This window comes from Orcinus orca, chromosome 11 (genome assembly GCF_937001465.1).
Source record: "Orcinus orca chromosome 11, mOrcOrc1.1, whole genome shotgun sequence".
NCBI lineage: Eukaryota > Metazoa > Chordata > Mammalia > Artiodactyla > Delphinidae > Orcinus > Orcinus orca.
Window position 1 is genome coordinate 3,213,939 of NC_064569.1, and position 21,368 is coordinate 3,235,306.

The 21,368-nt window shown below is 38.9% G+C and overlaps 2 protein-coding genes across 4 annotated transcripts in view; one reads left to right on the forward strand and one right to left on the reverse strand.

The window, feature by feature from the left end:
* Positions 1-21,368, reverse strand: part of B4GALNT3 (beta-1,4-N-acetyl-galactosaminyltransferase 3) — a 256,857-nt gene that overhangs the window by 194,274 nt on the left and 41,215 nt on the right. The gene's annotated exons all lie outside the window — the stretch shown is intronic.
* The window catches only part of KDM5A (lysine demethylase 5A), an 85,520-nt gene that overhangs the window by 49,528 nt on the left and 14,624 nt on the right, over positions 1-21,368 (forward strand). Inside the window, exons 20-28 of one of the 3 annotated variants that reach the window (XM_033404200.2) lie at positions 472-610; positions 3,242-3,421; positions 4,959-5,120; positions 6,257-6,439; positions 6,783-7,334; positions 7,721-7,864; positions 14,696-14,855; positions 15,720-15,940; positions 17,816-18,223. In XM_033404200.2, coding sequence (XP_033260091.1) covers positions 472-610; positions 3,242-3,421; positions 4,959-5,120; positions 6,257-6,439; positions 6,783-7,334; positions 7,721-7,864; positions 14,696-14,855; positions 15,720-15,940; positions 17,816-18,223 — 2,149 coding nt within the window. The remainder of the gene's footprint in view (positions 1-471; positions 611-3,241; positions 3,422-4,958; positions 5,121-6,256; positions 6,440-6,782; positions 7,335-7,720; positions 7,865-14,695; positions 14,856-15,719; positions 15,941-17,815; positions 18,224-21,368) is intronic. The other 2 variants (XM_004278994.4, XM_033404201.2) reach the window with 2 other exon arrangements.

Consider the following 21,368-nt stretch of genomic DNA (forward strand, 5'->3'; position numbering starts at 1 on the left):
GGATAAGGTCTATGTTTTATTCATCTTTGTGTAACAAGGTGTTAATGAAAGTAGTTGAATTAAATATACTTGGTCAACGTTAATGGATTTCTAGACTACTGCTTTCTACATAGCTGTTTAATATGCATCTCTGACAATTTCAGATATTGTGAAGAACTAAAGTAGAAGTAATTTAGTGTAGTGAAAAAAAGAGCATGGGATCTGAGATTCATTCTGAGTCAGTGTTTCATGTGTGCCATTTACTACTTTAAATGACTTTGGGGAAAATAATCTACTTTGACTTAAACTTTTCTTGTCTGTAAAATAGAAATAGAGGTAATACCTGTTTTGCCTCCCTTATAGGATTATGGTAAGAATTAAGTGAAGTCATGTGTATGAAAGTTCATTACACGTTCTAAAATGTTATTTAAGTGTTGGTAGTAGTATTTTGACTTTTCCTCATGCATCCACCCTATTTTTGTGTTTTTTAAGACCACGGCACAGTGTGGCAAGTTTAGAAAGCATCGTGAATGAAGCTAAGAATATTCCAGCCTTTCTACCCAATGTGTTGTCCCTGAAAGAAGCCTTACAAAAGGCTCGAGAATGGACAACTAAAGTGGAAGCTATTCAGGTAAAGAGCCTTTTGAATTGTCCTACCATTCAGGTAATGCTGTCTCATAGATGAATCCTTTAAGCCTTTAATTCTTTAGAATAGAATAACTGGACTAAAATAATTATGTACTTAAAATTCACTTGTTTTTCCATGTGATTTTTATTTCAAAATATATATTACCTTTTTAAACTTTACTTGTTTCTGTTGACTCCCTGCTATGAAAGATGACAGAATTAGCCATTTAGTTAGTGCTTAGCAGTAGGAGTGTATTTCCTGCTGTGTTCTTTGACTTTTTTGCCATGTACACCAATTACTTTTTTCTTTAATTGTATAGTTAATTTACAGCGTTGTGCTAGTTTCAAGTGTACAGCAAAGTGATTCAGTTATACATATATTTGTATTCTTTCTCAGATTCTTTTCCATTATAGGTTAGTACAAGATATTGAGTATAGTTGCCTGTGCTATAGAGTAGGTCCTTGTTGTTTACTTATTTTATATATAGTAGTGTGTATATGTTAATTCCAAACTCCTAATTTATTCCCCCCACTCCGCCCTGCTGTCCCCCAACTACTTTTAAAATAAGTGGCAGAAAAAGAAACTGAAATCAACATTTACTGAACCCCACAATACTCTTGGTACTATTCTGGTTGTTTGGGAGCAGAAACGTAAGGGAAGGGTGTAAAGATAGAACCCTGGACCTCAACATTGCATATTCTAGTTGGCGAGACATATATCATACATCTGTAGTTCAAGACAATGAGCTAAGCGTTAGATAGAGATGAAAGTGTGCTTGAATACATAGTTTTTCTTCTGAATTACAAAACCGTTAAGCAGCATTTACCGTATTGAGTATGTAAATACTGTTTATCGTAGAACTACACTGAAAGAAAAAGGAAGCCACCTCTCCCCCTAAGCTGGTGCCCTTAGAAAGAGTATTCCAAGTGTCAAGTTCTAATGACTTCTCTGTTACTTTCTTTTCAGTCGACTTTTTCTGAGACCTGCTTAACTGCTACTCTTTCTGTTCTGTTTTCTAAAATTATCTATTTTCATCAGGACAGCTCCTCTGTTTGTTTCATCTTCGACCTATTTCAGGCAGTTGGTTGTTCGCAGATGACTGAGAATCCTTAGTTGGCTGCTTCTGATTGAAGGACCGAGCCTGCAGGTAGAGGTAGCTGTCATGGTTTTCCTGTGTGATTATAGAGGACTGTTCCTCACCAAACGCTTCCCTTCAGTGGGAGGACTGGCTTGTCAACTCTAAGAGAGTGGACAGCTTCTGCTGCCCTTTAGGGTACGTCGCGTGGGAGAGGCTGTCTATGTCTGGGCTTAGCCAGAAGGTATTCTATAGTCAGATGGCTGTAGTTGGGCACGAAAGGGAGTAGCAGTAAATATATTTCTTGAGCCTGTCTGTATCTGAGCTTTCTTTTCTCTTTCAATTATTCTCTTCTTTGTCTATTCTTATCCTAGTACCATAGTGATTTAATGATACCATTATAATATCTCTTACGGCTAGAACCTTCTCATTCTTTTTAAAAATTGGACTGAAGTTTCTTGTCTTTCTGTTTCACTGTAACTTCTAAAATGGATATATAGGCAAATATGTCAGGTAATACGTGGGAAGTAACTATTGGAATGTCAGTTTAGCACGAAACACTATGCCTTTCCTTCATAGCTTCTGAGTAGTGATGAATGTTATGGGGATATACAGAGTTTCTTATAGGAAAGGTTATGTGTTCTGTCTGCTGGGGGATTGATGCACTCTGAGGTGCCGCGCTGAATTATTGTCTACAGGCTGCCAACCTACTACTTCTGATATTCTTGCCGAGTCCCTGGAATGGATTACTCGTTAACTCTCACTTCCTGTAATGATTCAGTTATTTAGTAAATTTAAAGCCATATAAATTCGAAAAACAATACTTACTTCATTATGTGGAAATATTGAAACATTGTGACTTAGAAGGAAAATATCCATTCTTGTTTGTGTTTGTAGGACATAAAATGGAGGTGGTTACCAGAACTAAAATACTGCTCTGTAGTAGTTGGAAAAATTGTGAAAGACTTTGAAACAGGCAGAAGAGATTACTTATGTCCTTTCTGTAGAACGGTGGATGTCGTTTAGCGAACCATCCAGGATGATTTGATTCTAGGAGTGTATGCCTTAGACTTTCTTTGACCAAGCTATTTTACAACTCTCTCAGTTGTTTAAAAATGATAGTAATGTGAATGAATTAGTCTGTAGAAAAGTAATTAAATTTGTAAGGAACAAATGATTTTCCACACTGTAGAAAAGATGATTCCATTGATGGGTATGATATTAAATACCTGTTTCCATCTACTAGCAAATTCCTTTCCTCATTCCTAATTGCATTTATGTACGTTTGTTTTTAGATTGTCCTTTGAACTAGTTTTTACATCTCACTGGGTCCCTTGTTATTAATAAAACAAAAATCTTTGACAGTGTGAATTTACGCAAACTTTTTTTAAAGGACGTTGGAAGGCTCTGTTAATTCAAGAGATATTGATACAGTTAGGTTCAAAGAATAATATTTAATGAAAAAATTAACGCTAAAGTCTTTGTGAGGTCTACCAACAATATATTGCCAGACTTTCTAAGAGATTGCAAATTGTGTAAGGATGCCCTTTGTTCTCCAGAGTGGCAGCAATTATGCTTACTTGGAGCAGCTGGAAAGCTTATCTGCCAAAGGCCGCCCTCTCCCTGTGCGTCTTGATGCGTTGCCCCAGGTGGAGTCACAAGTGGCGGCAGCACGGGCCTGGAGAGAACGGACTGGGAGGACCTTTCTTAAGAAGAATTCCAGCCACACGTTGCTCCAGGTGAGGGGCGGTTTACTTTATGTGTGTGCACTTCAGCACCCTCATCAGAAGTTGCTGATGTAATACCTGAGGTGAGGGTTGTTTTCAGTTTATCCGGTCATGGTTACACAGGTGATTCCGTTTTGGGTAATATCAGATGTTGACCAGTAATCTGGAGCCTTGGGCAGACTTGTTTCCAGTTCATCTACTACTATGTCTAGAGAAAGAAGTCAGCCTGATCTTATCTCTGCTGTTATAATGGACTCTGTCACTGAAAGATCTTATTTCTCAGAGGCACAAATTTAAAAAAAATCTTTTTTAATTGAAGTATAGTTGATTAACAGTGTTGTGTTAGTTTCTGGTGTATAGCAAAGTGATTCAGTTGTACATATATATTCTAAATTTATTGATTGATTGATGGATGGCTGCATTGGGTCTTCGTTGCTGTGCGTGGGCTTTTCTCTAGTTGTGGCGAGCGGGGGCTACTCTTCACTGTGGTGCACTGGCTTCTCATTGTGGTGGCTTCTCTTGTTGCGGAGCACAGGCTCTAGGCACGCAGGCTTCAGTAGTTGTGGCTCACAGGCTCAGTAGTTGTGGCTCGTGGGCTCTAGAGCGCAAGCTCAGTAGTTGTGGTGCATGAGCTTAGTTGCTCTGCAGCATGTGGGATCTTCCCGGACCAGGAATCAAACCTGTGTCCCCTGCATTGGCAGGCAGATTCTTAACCAGTGCGCCACCAGGGAAGTCCCACAAGTATATATTCTTTTTCAGATTCTTTTCCATTATAGCTTATTACAAGATGCTGAATATAGTTCCCTGTGCTATACAGTAGGACCTTGTTGTTTATCTATTTTATATATAGGTAGTATGTATCTGTTAATCCCAAGCTCCTAATTTATCCCTCTCCCCATCTTTTCCCTTTGGTAACCATAGGTTTGTTTTCTATGTTTGTGACTCTGTGTCTGTCTTGTAAATAAGTTCATTTGTATCACTTTTTTAGATTCCACATAGATATCATAATATTTGTCTTTCTTTGTTTTTCTTCACTTAGTATGATAATCTCTAGGTCCATCTGTGTTGCAGCAAATGGCATTATTTCATTCTTTTTTATGGCTGAGTAATATTCCATTGTATATATGTACCACATCTTCTTCACCCATTCCTATTGATGGACACTTAGGTTGCTTCCATGTCTTGGCTATTGTGAATAGTGAGAAGCACAAATTTCAATACTCATTACCCTTTTCATATTGAACAGTTGAACATAGTAGTTAAGAGCATAGACTTTGGAGTAAGATATTTTCATGTTTGAGGACTGGCTTCCTAGTGCTAACCCTGTGTCTGTGGGCAAGTTGAGCCTTTCTGGTTTCCCTCGTTTGTACAGTGCCAATAATACCACCTACATCAGAGGCTTGTTGGCAGTTTTGAATTAGATAATGCATATGAAGTTCATAAGAACGTGTCTAAGACGTGTGAGTGGTCAGTAAATGGTTCATTTTATTTTCAGTTTTGAGATTTTTTTTTTTAAACCAGAGCTCCATATTTGGTTTTATTTTTGTAGGTGCTTAGTCCCCGAACTGACATTGGTATTTATGGGAGTGGAAAAAATAGAAGGAAAAAAGTAAAAGAACTAATAGAAAAAGAAAAAGAAAAGGATCTGGACCTTGAACCTCTGAGTGATCTGGAGGAGGGATTGGAGGAAACCAGAGATACAGCCACAGTGGTAAGAAATTATGTAGTGCATCTTGAATTTGCTTGGTGAATACAGAATTCTGTGAAGAAGTGATTCTGCAGAATCACTGTTTTTTATGTTCTTAACTATTTTTGTTTTTGTGTACTTTATCTTTGGCTTTATGGTTATACATATTTCACATCTTTTTTAATATTTGGAATCAAAGAATATAAAAAGTTTACTCTTCTCTCTCCCTAACATTGTCTTTTCCATCTCTCTTCTTTATCATTATTTTAGTAGTCATCTAATATTCCATCAAATTATCCATAACTTGCTGAACACTTTTCTGATATTGACCATTTTTGTTGTTACTAGGAGTTCGCTGTTATGGACAATAGCAAAGTGAACTGCTTTGTATAGCCTTGTCCTTTCTTCACATCATTTTCCTGCACTTGACTCTTAGGAATGGGATTTACTGGGCTAGAATTTCAGAGCATTTGGTGCTTAGTGCTGTTGTGCTTTTCAAAGGACTTCTACCAGCTGACTGACAGCAGCTGCAATTTGCAGTGTCTACCTCTTCTAGCAGCATTCAGTAGTATAGTGAGTGTGCAATAAGATGTTTGTAGCTAATTAAAATTATGGGTTTTATTGGAGAGTAGGAGGAATATGTTACAATTACAAGGAGACTGAGGAAGTAGAAAATAAAATGAGTTTGGGCAATATGTAGTAGTAGTGAATCGCATATACTAAGTGAGTTCATATGGCTCTTTCTGCCTAAATGATCCTGTTTTGAGGCCGGTGGAAATAATTTCTTGTTAGAGAGCCTGCCCAATAAGTTAGTCTCGCCAGAAAAATAGCACTGGAAGTTATTTCAGAACTGCTTCAAAGCTACCGGAGTTTAAAAAGAAAATGCCCTGACAATATTCATAATAATTAAATTTTGTTTTTATATACTTCTTTGAAATGAGTTACATAAAACCTTGTTATAATTAGTCATCGGGCTTTGTTATTCTTCTTCTACATAAGTTGGAAAGTCCTAGAAAGAAATAAAAATCGGTTTGTATCAAACTTTCCCCCAGAGAATGAATTACAAGGGGGTGAGGAGTCAGTATTGATTGAATGTTTATCTTGTGCCAGGCACCAAGTTAGGCACTTCCATACGTTATCTTATTTAATCCTTAAAACAGCAAAAAGAGGTTAGTAGTGTTCTCATTTTTCGGAAGACTGAGATTCAGAAAACTTGTAACCCGGATCAGGAGTCTGTTAAGTGCAAGAGCCAGGCCTCATACCAAGGCTGCTTGATTTCAAGGCATACCATCTTTCTACTGCACCCTATAGAAGAATTAAAAAGTACTCTACTGATGCGAATTGTGAGTACTTGTGAATTTTGCAGATGAGGAATGTTTGCACAGAAACTGTCATGCTGCCCCAAATTTTAAGAAATTACTGATTTTTTGTTTTTTAAAAAGGACAATGCTTTGGACTTCCCTGGCAGTCCAGTGGTTAAGACTCTGTGTATCCAGTGCAGGGGGGCGGGTTCGATCCCTGGTCAGGGAACTAAGATCCCACATGCTGTGCGGTGTGGCCAAAAAAAAAGACAGTGCTCTGTCACCGTGAGGCTACAACATGGAGGTGATCCCTTAGCCTTGAAGATTTGGTACTTTTGGGGTGTTTTGCAGTGACTCCCTTCACTTAAATGTTTTTTGTACACAGGTGGCAGTTTTCAAAGAACGGGAGCAAAAAGAGATTGAAGCCATGCATTCCCTCAGAGCAGCCAACCTAGCCAAGATGTCAATGGTAGACCGCATAGAAGAAGTAAAATTTTGCATTTGCCGCAAGACAGCGAGTGGGTTTATGCTCCAGTGTGAGCTCTGCAAAGACTGGTTTCATAACAGCTGTGTTCCTCTTCCTAAGTCAAGTTCCCAGAAGAAAGGGTCTAGCTGGCAGGCTAAAGAAGTAAAGTTCCTTTGCCCTCTCTGTATGCGGTCTCGAAGACCTAGGCTAGAGACCATTCTGTCCCTCCTGGTATCCCTTCAGAAGTTGCCTGTACGGCTGCCTGAAGGAGAGGCCCTTCAGTGTTTGACAGAACGTGCAATGAGTTGGCAGGACAGGGCCCGGCAAGCCCTGGCCACAGATGAGCTGTCCTCTGCCCTGGCCAAGCTCTCTGTGTTGAGCCAGAGGATGGTGGAGCAGGCAGCTCGGGAGAAAACTGAAAAGATCATCAGCGCAGAGCTCCAGAAAGCCGCTGCCAATCCAGACTTACAGGCAAGTTTAGAATTTTCTTTTTTTTCCTGTTTCATGGGGATAATATTTGTCAGTGTGTAAGTAGTAAATCAAATCTATCTTACCAGTAGATTAGGAAAATAACAGTAAGTTGCTAGCAACTACATTACGCATAATTTCCTCTTTGCACGTACGCCCATAGGATTTTCTTTGGGTATATACGTAAGGTCGTTTCAGTGAAGTATTACCTGGAAATATCATTCAGGTGGACCTTAGCGTTATAATCAAATAATTTGATCTGTACTAACTGTTGAATTCTGTTAGCCAGTTTGCAGGTTTGTTAGGTTTTGGTGGTCTTAAGCATACATGAATTACGCATGTTTTTGTAGTGTGTCTCTCTGCTCATCTTGGGATTGCTTGTTGTTTAGGGACACTTGCCTAGTTTCCAGCAGTCTGCTTTTAACCGGGTGGTGAGCAGTGTATCTTCTTCCCCTCGGCAAACGGTGGACTATGATGATGAAGAGACGGATTCTGATGAAGACATTCGGGAGACATATGGCTGTGACACGAAGGTAAGTACAGGGCAGGCCGTGTGGGCACATACCTGATCACTGAATTTGCTCAAAAAAGCTGTTGAACACTGGTGTTTGAAGCCTGAAAGTGGAAGAGAAAGCTAGTCATCTCTCTATCCTAGTTGATGGTGATAGCATTTTTTCAGTGCTCCAAAAACTATATAGATTGATGAAACTTAATTTTTTTTTAAAGGATGGAATTTTTTAAAATCTGTATTTATTTCCCTCACCCTGAGGCTTAGAGGGACTAGAAAAATTATACATTTAAGTTATTGAAAACTTTCGTGGCTGATTTCATTGTTTTTTCCTTTGGGTTGTTAAAGTCTCTGTAGTTTTAAGAATCCCATTCTAGCTTTGCTTCGAGTCTTTTTCTCTGATCTCCGATCTGAATGGTGCTAGACAGCATGTCATATTCAGGGATGGGTTATACTTGGGCCCATGGTTCGAATTTGTGGAGTTACAGTCACAGTTAGAACAAAGTATTTGCCCCAATATGATTGTTTTCATAATGACACCACACTGGGATGAAGGGAAGGTTTTGGCAAGGTTTTGTGTTGGATCCTTTTGGCCTTTTATTGTTGTTTTGTGTCATGCCCAAGACCTTTGTCTTTTGTCTAGTAATAACATCATGATCTAGGCAGACACAAAAATCGGTTTGTATCAAACTTTCCCCCAGAGAATGAATTACAAGGGGGTGAGGAGTCAGTATTGATTGAATGTTTATCTTGTGCCAGGCACCAAGTTAGGCACTTCCATACGTGATCTTATTTAATCCTTAAAACAGCAAAAAGAGGTTAGTAGTGTTCTCAGTAGTGTTCTCACTCAGCAGTGAGAACACTCAGTAGTGTTCTCTGCCAGCTTACAGTTAATCTCTTGATCTGTTTTGTATTATTCTTTGTTGAGCTAATGTTTAGCATCTATGCCAGTAACCGGGGAGTTCGTACTCTGATGTATGAAAAAACTAGGGTGCCTTCTCTTCCCAGTCTGTTCAGTGTCTTTTCCTTTGTCTTTTCAGCATACTAGGTAAGCTCATTCTTAGAGCATGAATACCATCGGCATTAGAACTCCCAGGATATAAAGTTAAACCATCTATCATAGATGCTTGTAAATTACCCACTGGAAAATGTTTTTATCAAGATAAAAATGGATCAAGGGGATGTTTTAATGAGGGAATTTTTAAAAATTACATGAATTAAAGACGAGAAAAGTTGAAACTTGAATTAGCATTTAAAATAAGGTTCTAGGGCTTTCCTGGTGGCGCAGTGGTTGAGAGTCTGCCTGCCGATGCAGGGGACACAGGTTCGTGCCCCGGTCTGGGAAGATCCCACATGCCGCGGAGCGGCTGGGCCTGTGAGCCATGGCCGCTGAGCCTGCGCGTCCGGAGCCCATGCTCCGCAACGGGAGACACCACAACAGTGAGAGGCCCGCGTTCCGCAAAAAAAATTAAAAAAAAAGGTTCTAAGTGACTTCCCTGGTGGCGCAGTGGTTAAGAATCCACCTGCCAATGCAGGGGACACGGGTTCGAGCCCTGGTCTGGGAAGATCCCACATGCTGCAGAGCAACTAAGCCCGTGTGCCAGAACTACTGAGCCTGTGCTCTAGAGCCTGTGAGCCACAGCTACTGAGCCCACGTGCCACAATTACTGAAGCCTGTGCACTCCAGGGCCCGTGCTCTGCAACAGAGAGAAGCCACTGCAATGAGAAGCCTGCGCACGGCAAGAAAGGGTAGCCCCCGCTCGCAGCAACTAGAGAAAGCCCGTGCACAGCAACGAAGACCCAACGCAGCCGAAAATGAAATTAATTAATTAATTAATTAAAAGTATAATGATAAGGTTCCTAAGCACCTTGTTATCCTTGTGGTTAATGACCATCTTTATTTATAAAGTTGGTAGAATGACCAGGAGCAGCTGAAAGGGAATGCTGCCCACACCACGCATAAGTTAGCCAGTACTAGAATTGCCTGTTTGCCATGGCTTAGAGGCCCTCAGTACTTCGGTTATCTTTCTAGCACATTAGGTATCAACCAGCACTCTAGAATTGCTAAACAGGATGGATTTTGCTTGGAGGCAGATTGGTAACCTATGAAAGCAAAACATCCCAGGTATTACATGATTTCAGGGCTAGGGATCAGAGCAGTGGTTGATTCGGTTGTATGGAGTAGTCCTCTGTTTGCAAAATATATATGGGGGTCTTAGCTTACAGTCTGAGGAGAGGGTGTTTGCGGGGTAGAAAGATAAGATTATGGATTTTATAATGTTAGCAGTGTATTTGACAGCTTAGGACAGTGGAAGAATGGTGGCAAGACATGGTAATTCAAGGTCAAATTTACCTTGATGGCGGTATCTTTGCACTAAAAAAATTATACTCTTGAGGATTTTCCTATAGCACAAGCACCGATTGTGTAATGAAAATCTTATTTGCCAGTTTATTTGCAGTTGGCTTGGTGATTTTTCCTTTTATATGATCTCCCCTGCTTGTGACCATGAAATCATCCTTAAAATAGTTCAAATTTAGTGTCTTTGCTAGGATGAAGACCCCTGCCGGTTTAGGAAGAAGAGTAGGTAATTATAAAGAAAAATAAAATCAGTCATTGATCCTAGTTATCGTAGCATTGAAATGTTTAAAACAGACAGTGTGTGCTTTGCATTGTTTGATGACTTCATTTTGCATGTGATACCCTGTGATCACTAAAATAATCGGAGCAAGCAATTCAAAAAACTCGTTAGTTAGGAAAATCTATATGAAACAAAGTCTGTCACAGATGTCTTGTGATTGTGTCTGGGATAACCTTTCAGATATTCATATGATTATTTCCTTTTAAGGCATAGTGTTTACCTTTACTGGAACTGTCTGTCCATATTACAGTTTATATTTTTCAAATGCATACGTGTACAATTACACACCAGAAAGGAGGGTATAAAATAGTGTAGGTATTATCTCCCAGGAAGTTCTTCTTTTTATCCCGGTAATTTCTTTCTTTTTTTTTTTTTTTAACATCTTTATTGGGGTATAATTGCTTTACAATGGTGTGTTAGTTTCTGCTTTATAACAAAGTGAATCAGTCATACATAAACATATGTTCCCATATGTCTTCCCTCTTGCGTCTCCCTCCCTCCCACCCTCCCTACTGGTAATTTCTTAATTTACAGAAAGGCAAGTTAAGCAGTTGGATTCTTTCATTTTTTTTTCTTCTCTATGCTTGTTAACACTTGGGTGGCTTGAGCTTTGGTGGAAATAAAGTCTGCTATATACGAACCTTCAAGTTGCAAACTTTGAAAGATGTGAACGTGCATTTGCGTATCCAGTCACCTAAGTTTGTTCACGTGTCTGGCGTACATTGTCACGTGTATGACAGCTAAGTCCGCGCATGGGCTTAGTTGCTCCGCGGCATGTGGGATCTACAAGTGGTTGTGCTTTTGTGTACTTTACTCTATAGTACTGTATAGAGTAAAGTAGTACAGTATCTTTATTTCAAGCCCAGCATGTCCAGAAGCAAGTGTAGAAGCTGGTACTACTGTACTTCTCAAGGTACTGTATTTTAAAAAGGTACTGTAAGATTAAAAATGTTTTTTTGTGTGTGTTTGTTTGTTTTTTATGTATCTGTGTGAAAAGTGTTATAAACCTATTACAGTACAGTACTGTATAGCCGATTGTGTTAGTTGGGTACCTAGGCTAACTTTGTTGGACTTAGGAAGGTGCTCTCGGAACAGAACTCGTTCGTATGTAGGGGACTTACTGTAGAGTAGATTTTGTCTGAGACTTTAGTCCTGCTAATATCAGATAAGGTGGAGTGACAGATCTGTGTGTGAAACACATTTCTCACTGAGAAGCCATTCCTCCTTTCTTGCATATTTGCCATTAGTGCAACTGAACTGTAATTTTCCTTCTTAGGAAGAGTAATTTGTTTAAGCTTGCTGTTATCAGTTGTTTTACCTTCAGCCTATCTGTGTCTTTATATTTAAAATGTGTCTTTTGTAGACAGCACATGTGGTAGGGTTCTTTTTGGTGTGTCATTCTGCATATATATGCGTTTGTAGAATATATAGTTAAATCTTGGTTTTTAGGCAGTATTACAATCTCTGTCATTTAATTGGGGGTGTTCATTTACATTTAATGTAATTGTTGACATGGTTGGATTTAAGTTGACCATCTTTATTTTTCATTTTTTTCTGTTTTTGTTCCTCTGTTGCTTTTTCCTGCCTTCTTTTGGGTTAATTGACAATTTTTTTAAGGTTTCATTTTATTTCCTTTATTGGCTTCTTACCTATACCCCTTTTTATTTTTTATTTTTTTCAGTGATTGCTCTGGGGCTAACAATGCCCTTTAACTTACCAAAGTCAGTGAGTACTTCTTCATATTTCATACTTCACCCTGGGGAAGTAATTTTTTTTAAATTTATCTTTACCTATCTTTACTTTCCATCATTATTTTCTATGTATCTATCTATCTATTTATTTATGGCTGCCTTGGGTCTTCGTTGCTGCACGCGGACTTTATCTAGTTGCAGCGAGCGGGGGCTACTCTTCGTTGCAATGCATGGGCTTCTCATTGTGGTGGCTTCTCTTCGTTGTGAAGCACGGGCTCTAGGTGCACGGGCTTCAGTAGTTGTGGTGCGGGCTCTAGAGTGCAGGCTGAGTACTTGTGGCGCACGGGCTTAGTTGCTCCGTGGCATGTGGGATCTTCCTGGACCAGGGCTCAAACCTGTGTCCCCTGCATTGGCAGACGGATTCTTAACCACTGCACCACCAGGGAAATCCTCAATCATTATTTTCTGATCACTTTCCTTCCTAGTTTGGAAGCTTAACAGAAAGTTTCCTGCATGAGTTACAGTGAAATGAGTAGAGTCAAGGTTAGAAAAAAAAATTGCAGTCAGTGAGATGACACATCTGGGGACTGCAGTAGGCGAGTACTAAAGTACTCTCCTATCTGTTGCCTTTTAAAACTTAAATTCTTCAATAGGAAATAAGACTTACACGAACTGTGCTGTTCCTGAATTTTCAGTGAGTGACACTGTCTTCCAGAATCTTATGAAACCTTTTAAGTATCCTGTTTAATTAAGGATAGGCTCGTGATAACAATAGACCTTCCTCTCATGCACCCTACAAAGAAAATCAGGTGTTGCATTAGTCATTGAGCTGTTGTCTCTCGTCTCCTAAGCTACTCATTTATACTCTGCTTGGTGATGCTAGGTCTGGGACTCTACATCAGGGCTTGGTAAACTTTTTCTGTAAAGTAATATATGTATATGTTAGCATACATTATATGTAGTGATATTCTCTAGGTATATTATGTAAAGTAAATATTTTGGGTTTTGCAAGCCATATTTGGTCTCTGTTACACCTTCTCCTCCTTCCTCTTTTTTTTTTTTTAAATAACAACACTTTAAAAATGTAAAAACTATTCTTAGCTCACGCTCCAAACAAAATAATAGGCAGCCAGCTGGGTTTGGCCCGCAGACTGTGGTTTGCCAACCCCTGCTCTACACATTTATCCTTTGCCTGCTGCCCTCCCCCTCCCCCTGCCAGCACAGGGCATTAGAGAAAATTAAAAGGCCTGTGCAGTGAGAAGGGAGTTGATCCTTCCCCTGTTTTATTCTCCATTCCTGTCATCATTGAACTACAATTGTTTTTCGTTTTGGGGGGGCTTTTGTTTGATTTTTTGTTTTTGTTTTTTTACCCTGGCAGTGGCAACTGGTTCCAATTTCTAGTTGATGTTTTTTTCACACTCCAGAAGCCAGCCACATTGTATTCTATTAGGGATAGCAGAACCAGCACTTCCTCCTCAGAGGTCTGGGTCCCAACTCTGCAGGCTCCTTCTCTGAGCTTCTTGGTTCTAATAACCCCACTTCTTTTCTCTGTTAGCTCAACCCTCAGGGATGGCAACTCTTTTCTTGCAGTTGTCTTAGTGTTACTTTGGTGTTTCTGTTTTGCCTTTTCAAGACTTTAATGTACATTTAACGAGTTCACTTTATTAAATTCTCCTTGTTGAACTTTTTGTGATTTCTGTCTCCCTGATTGCACTGTGACCGTTGAAGCTGTACTTGTGGGTTATTCTCCCCTAACTACAGGGGAGGATCGTCTGAGCCCTAATTAGACTTGTCACAGTTGTATAGCTCGAATACTGTCAGGTTGTTTATTATATTAAGAGCAGTTGGTAAGCATCTAGGTTTGAAAACCTTTAGAGAGGATTAAATAATTTGTGTCCTTAAGTTGTCACATCTAAACCTTTATTCCCCTCCTAAGTCCATTTTATTTTTCTTAAAGGGTCAAAGTTCCTTAACTTGTGACTACAGGAGTTTTTATGAGTTTTAGACTGTAGAAAGTTGATTACGTAATCGTAATTTTCTTGTAGGTTTATTATCTCTGAGGATTACTTTTTTTTTTTTTTTTTGCGGTATGTGGGCCTCTCACTGTTGTGGCCTCTCCCGCTGAGGAGCACAGGCTCCGGACTCACAGGCCCAGCGGCCACAGCTCACGGGCCCAGCCGCTCCGCAGCATGTGGGATCTTCCTGGACCGGGGCACGAACCCATGTCCCCTGCATCGGCAGGCGGACTCCCAACCACTGTGCCACCAGGGAAGCCCTGAGGATTACTTTTGAGCTTTACTCTTTCCCTTTTGGCTTGAAACTCTGGTGATTTCTGTTTTTTTCCCCAATGGACATTTTCTGTCTTACTAAATACCATATATTTAATTTTAAGATCTTTTATTTATTTGTTTTTTTAATATATATACTGTGTTATATTAGAAACTTTAACCTGAAAGCCTGTGTTTAGATTCTTGTCACGGGATAAGTTGTTTCCAATTCTCCATACCCGCTTCGTTTCTTCTACAGGACACAGCCAGTGTGAAATCCTCCAGCAGTCTGGAGCCCAGCCTATTTTGTGATGAAGAGATTCCCATCAAGTCCGAGGAGGTGGTCACGCACATGTGGACAGCACCCTCCTTCTGTGCTGAGCATGCTTATTCGTCTGCTTCTAAGAGCTGTTCTCAAGGTATTACGGCCCTTGGTAGCGGCATGGAGAAGAGAAGCCTGAAACCATACTGAATCTCTCTTTCAGTACAAACCCTGGCAGTGAAATGCGCTAGAACCTGAAAAAATGCAACTTTGGAAAAGCCAGTCTCTGTTAGCATTTTTCTGTCATTAGGTCATAACCTGACAATTTCCATAGCATTATTGAATCTAATTAGAAGGACTTTAGAGGCCCTCTGGTCCCATTCTAGTCCCGTTTTATTTTGATCAAATCCCCGATAGGTAGTTATTTATCCTCTATTTGTTTATTACCGGTTGTTGAGGAACTTGCTGCTTTTTAAGAATATTCATTCTGGTTTTGGAAAGCTTTGTTAGTTTTTCATCCCTTGGTAAGTAATTTCTCTGTTATGTTCACTTTCTTTGTCCCTAGTGAAAGTGAGTCAGACTGCTTTAGGTCACACCTCTGGAAAAGGGAGAGTATTTCTCTCTTCACAGTGAAATTCAGGATTTTACGGAGCAGCGTATATCATTCATACGGGGCAGTTATATGCTTAGTCGTTTGGTATTCTCTGAAATGGAGAGAGCGCGGGGTAGGAGATTCTCTCCCATTCCCCTTCCCCTCCAGTCACAAGGTAAAGAATCAATAAGGAACCTGTTTTTTTTTTTTTTTTACTCTAAACCAGTTTTTTAGAGTGGTCATTAGAATTCTAGGTCTTCCTGTTCTGTATTTTTAAAAATTTTATTTTCACTTTCATACTGATGCAGTGAACCCAAACTTCTAAATTAAATGTTGGAGGAGGAGGGACCATTCTTCTAAATATTTACTTTCAAAACATTACATTTTTTCAATAGTTTTCATTATTTTGTCTTATATTTTGGGGGCAAGGTTCTAGCACCACAAGGAAACAACCTCGGAAGAGCCCTCTGGTGCCCCGTAGTTTGGAGCCTCCGGTGCTAGAGTTATCGCCTGGAGCTAAAGCCCAGCTGGAAGAACTTATGATGATTGGAGATCTCCTGGAGGTGTCTCTGGATGAGACTCAACACATATGGCGGATTTTGCAGGCCACACACCCACCCTCTGAAGACAGATTCCTGCACATCATGGAGGTATGGATCTGAAGCTTACTTACAGTGGTTTTAAAACCACTTAGAACGTCCAGGTTCCTTGGAGGTACCACAGATTGCCACAAGGGGTGGCTGGGTGGGTAGGACTCTGATTGTCCTACTTTCTCATTACGCCAAAGTAGTTCTGCTTTGTGGTTTTCTTTATTGAGATTTTATGTAATATTCAGTTTTTAAAAAGGCCATTTCTGCCGAAAAGAAAGGGAGGTACTGTAATTCACAAGTTGAGAACAACTTCCTTAGCCCAGACTCACACTGGTGAAAGGCCCAAAAGTTAGGCAGGGGGCAATATAGTGGTTGAAAACAGGAAGCAAGGGAATGGTTAAATAGAAGTGGATTGGGTGGGAGGGGGAGTCCACATACATTTATACAATTTACACACTTGTATACAATTATAAATCACACAGTTTCTCATTTATACAGTTTGTACATGTTGTTCTATCCATGATCTCATTCATCCTCACCGTAGTCCTGAGGGGGAGGGGGAAAGGATAGACATGGCGAGTATTTAGCTCATTCTGCCTGTGACGAAGGTAAGGGTCAGAGACGGAGAAACGTGCCTGAGGTCACACATGGAGTAAAAACAGAGACCTGGATTCTCTCTCTGGCATTAGACTCCAGTATCTTTTTTATTATTCTTTTCCATGACTGTTTCCATGAGGCGGAAGGTACACTGTCAGCAGCAGTTGACACGGATACGCCTGGTGCACTGTGGTTTGTCTTTGGTTTGGAAGTCAGATTGAGGGTGCCTGACTTAGATAGTATTTTCCAGTTGCAGAGCATTTTCTTCACATCCGTTATCTCATCTGATCTTTATTTCACATATAAGGAAACACAAAGTGTTGAGAGGTTAAATATCTTATTCAAGATGTGATAGACTTAAGACACTTGTAACCCAGTGTTCTTTACGAATCTGCAGATTCTGAGGTTCCTGTCAAAGATATTCCAGTATCACATCTGTGGGAAAATAAATTCTCAAGTGTTATTTCTTAAGTAATTATCAAGCTTATGTTTTTCAGTATTTCTTTTTCTACCTTACCCCTTGTTCTTTCTGTTACTGGACACACTTTTACTATTAAAATCTTTAATGTTTACTACCTTGGCACATAAATAGCAACAATATTAGACAGTTGAGAAAAAAAAGGCAAGTGTTTTTGCTTCGTGACAGCAACTGTTTTCTTGTGAAAGTCACTACATACCCTTTGTAATGAGATCATGGATAAAATTTTGTGTTTTGCTGACAGTTTTGATAACTTCTTAACCACCAAGGATTTATTGAGTTAATAAAGAACTTTAGTACTGGTAAATGGAGACCCAAAGAGTTATTACATAATTATTTAGTATACATTTAGCTTTCTGTGTATGTTTTCATCTCAGTTACGTAGAGGTGCTACAGACTATACTAATATATGCAGACACTTTCTTTTGCCTTTTTTTTCCCTCTGATAAGCTAAAAATAAGTCAGATATTTTATTTAGGGCTTGTCATTATTTTCTACTGTTATCTTCTTTGAATATTATATTTGCCTTCTTAAAATATCTTCAGAATATTTATTGTGGTATAATGTACACAGCATAAAATTTATCATTTCAACTGTTTTTAAGTATACAATTCAGTTGTTTTAATTACATTTATAATATTATACAACTATTACCACTATCCATTTCCAGAACTTTAAAATTATTCCTAACAGAAACTCTGTACCATTAAATAATCCCATTTCCCTCCCCCCAGCCCCAGTAACTCATATTCTATTTCCTGTCTCTATGAAATTGCCTATTCCTGATACCTCATGTAAGAGGATAAAACAGTTTTTAAATGTCTTGCTTTAAAATTGTTTCTAATTTTATACTTATGAAGGATGACAGCATGGAAGAGAAACCATTAAAAATAAAAGGAAAGGACTCTTCAGAGAAGAAACGGAAACGGAAGCTAGAAAAAGAACAGCTTTTTGGCGAAGGAAAACAGAAGTCCAGGGAGCTAAAGAAAATGGATAAACCTAAAAAGAAGAAATTAAAATTAAGTGCGGAAAAATCAAAAGAGCTGAACAAACTGGCCAAGAAACTAGCAAAAGAAGAAGAGAGGAAGAAAAAGAAGGAGAAGGCTGCTGCAGCCAAAGTTGAACTTGTGAAGGAGAGCTCGGAGAAGAGGAGAGAGAAGAAGGTGCTGGACATCCCCTCCAAATATGACTGGTCAGGAGCAGAGGAGTCTGACGACGAGAACGCTGTGTGTGCCGCCCAGAACTGCCAGAGGCCCTGCAAGGACAAGGTGAGTCTAGCTGTACCCGCCAAGTATGCGCGGGGACGTGGAGCAGCGGCCGGGCACACCTGGGTTTGAGGTAATGATGGTCTGTTTGGCCTTGTGACGTCACATGTTTAATTCAGTTTCTAGAAACATTTTCAGTTATGAGGCTCTTAGTAGAAGAAATGTTGTGTTTTAGAAATCGTATACGTGGTGATCGTCCTGACCGAGCAGAGAGAAGCTGTGTGGTACCAGGAGCGGTGTGTCTCGTGCGTGGGCACAGCAGGGCTCAGAGCAGTTGTGTCCCTTCCCTGCAGGGTGCCTCGGGGGACTAGACATCTTGTCAGTTAGCCACAGTGGCCCGAAAAGTCCTGGGCCGGTATCCTAAGAGCTGTGGCAAATTGCATTGAGATCAGTTCTGAAGACCTAAAACTAGGAGGTTAAATCTTCCCTTTTGGTCTGCGTCTTATCCACACCCAGCCCTATGTGTACTCTCCTAAATAGAATATGATTGTTTTCACATCTCTTGCAAAAAATAAAGACCTTTAAAGGTATTATTTTTGAAATGTCAGCCCTGAATTCTAAATATTAGCAAGGATATGATGGTCTTTCTTAAGGTAATAATTGATGTTATAAACTTCTGAGAAAGACGGATGGACTTCATGAAAAATCCTAGTTCATTAAATGGCTGAAGGTATCTATTATAGTGTTCCCATCAAGATTATTAGTAAATTCATGGTTTTAATTTTATTATCTCCATATACCACTTGATGTTTAGAATTTTTATAGCTCCTCAATTTGAATATATCAACAGAATAAACACAGCTGCATCACTATTCCCTTACTTTCCTCCTCAGTTAAATACTTGTTAGAGCTTGAAGAGGTCACCTTGTCCAGCCTCTTCATTTCACAAATGATGAAGCCAGGACTGAGTGAAGGTAAATGATGTGACCAAAGTCACAGAGCTCATTAGTGGCAAAACCGAAAGTAGAACCCTGGCTCCCAGACCAGGTCCTCTCCGCTAATATCCCCACCCCTCCGGTAACTGAGATGCAAGTACAAAAACACAGTGCAAAACTAAATGACTCGTATTTAAATTATACTTATTAAAGGTTTTCTACTCACTTTTGGAAAATGAATATATAGTAAAATTTATATCCCATAGTCCAGCTTTCTGAGGACCACAGCTGTAAATATTTTAGTGTGTTCCCTTCCAATTATTTTCCTGTATAGTTTGTTTTATATCGTGTCATACTGTCCACTTTTGTATCTGCTTTAGTTTCGTAAGTATTTTTCTATATTATAAATATTTTAAAGCATTTTGGTAGATGCATTATATGTGCGTGTATTATTTTTATCTTTCATTTGAATTTATTCTCATCTGAATCTGTTTATTAAAGAGGCTGATGAAAGGTTAGCAGTTTCTCCTTGGGTCTGAAGTATTAGCAGCTTAGTGTTGACAGGACCTTCTCCCTTTTCTTCCTCCTTTAACTAATTGTATGGCAGTTGGAGGACTGGCAACAGGATATGTTTCTTTTTCAAGCTTTCCTATCATCCTTCCTACAGTGTTTATATCCATCATGAACCTTTCTCTTTTTTTCTCCTTTTCACTTAATAACCTCTCGCCTCTCCTCTGTTCAGCATTTAAAATACAGTTCAGTTCATCTACTATCCCTGTTCTTTTCCTGTAGCATATAAACGCTACAGGCAGTTTTTTTCTCATCTGCCATAAAATTGTTAACACATGTCCTGCTTCCTCTCAGCGTGGTCAAGGAGTAAGGTGAGATCATCTGTATGTGAAAGCACTAGTTAACCAAAAATGCAACTTAGGTGTTAAGATGTGATCATTATTTTTAGATGAACCCTGGGATTTACTTCTAACATTATAGGTATTTAAAAAAAAAAATCTAGAAAGGGGAATCCCCTGGAAGTCCAGTGGTTAGGACTCCACAGCGCTTCCACTGCAGGGGCCCTGGGTTCAATCCCTGGTTGGGGAACTAAGATCCTGCATGCCACATGGCGTGGCCAAGAAAAAAAAAGTCTGGAAAGTTATCTACATTTTGATGGAGCAAAAGTAGATTTAGCTGAATATTTAGAGAAAATGTCTATTGTTTAAAACGTACAAAGATTTGTACACATTAATTTGTTAAGATTAGTACAAAAATTGTCAGAACACATACACAGGTGAGCAGGTGTGCCTTAACCTGTCAATAGCTACATGAAAGACACTTATATGAATGATGTATTTCTATAATGTGTTTAATTTTAAACAAATTATTTCAGATTATAAACATTTTGCCCATCATTTCTGTTTTGCAATTTTTATGGTTCTCCAAGTCTGTTTCTGACACCAGTTTTACTAAATGGAAGGTGTGTTTCTTTAGAAACTTGGTAAAGAATTTTACAACTTTCTCAATTTGAAGTATAGTGTTTCTCTAAGGAAAACAAATTAATGCATGGTACGCATCTTCAGAGCAAAAGGATGACAAGAAAAGAATGTTTTTTAAGGAAGTCTGTGTTCTTTAAATATCATGTAGCAAAAAACCCACACAACTTCTTGGGTTCATTTATATTTAGGTAAATGTATTCTAACTAGTAATTACTATTATTTTTATCTAAAAATGTGCAGATTGAGAAAACTTTGAAGGATTACTTAAATGTACCTAGCTTCAATTTCAAGATGTTTTAGAAAGAAAAAAGAAAAATATTATCAGAAAATGTAAAAGGTTTAAAAAAACCCCAAACTATCTCTTCCATCATTATCAAATTCAAGTTGAAATTAATTTTAAAAATAACAATGAAGAACTGTTTTCAAAAAATTAGTTTTAAGGTTCAGAATCTTTTTCTCCGTGAATTTTGCCACTTTCATTCAATCTTATTGGTACCAAGAGTAAAACGAGTTAATTTGAAGGAGCAGATTCTTTCAAGCTAATATTTAAGTAACATTTTTTCTGCATTGAAATAAATATTTAATCTTACTTATGAAAATAGATTTTTTTTCTCTTTACTTTTTTTTTAACCTTCTTACTATGGGCTTTTTCCTTACCCATTACTACCTCCCTAAGAAGTTTGGCACAATAAATAAAGAGAAACTATGTTTATAAACTTCTGTCTCTCACTTTTACTATTTGTTAGCCACTCTGATTTTTTAAAAAATAAATAAATTTTATTT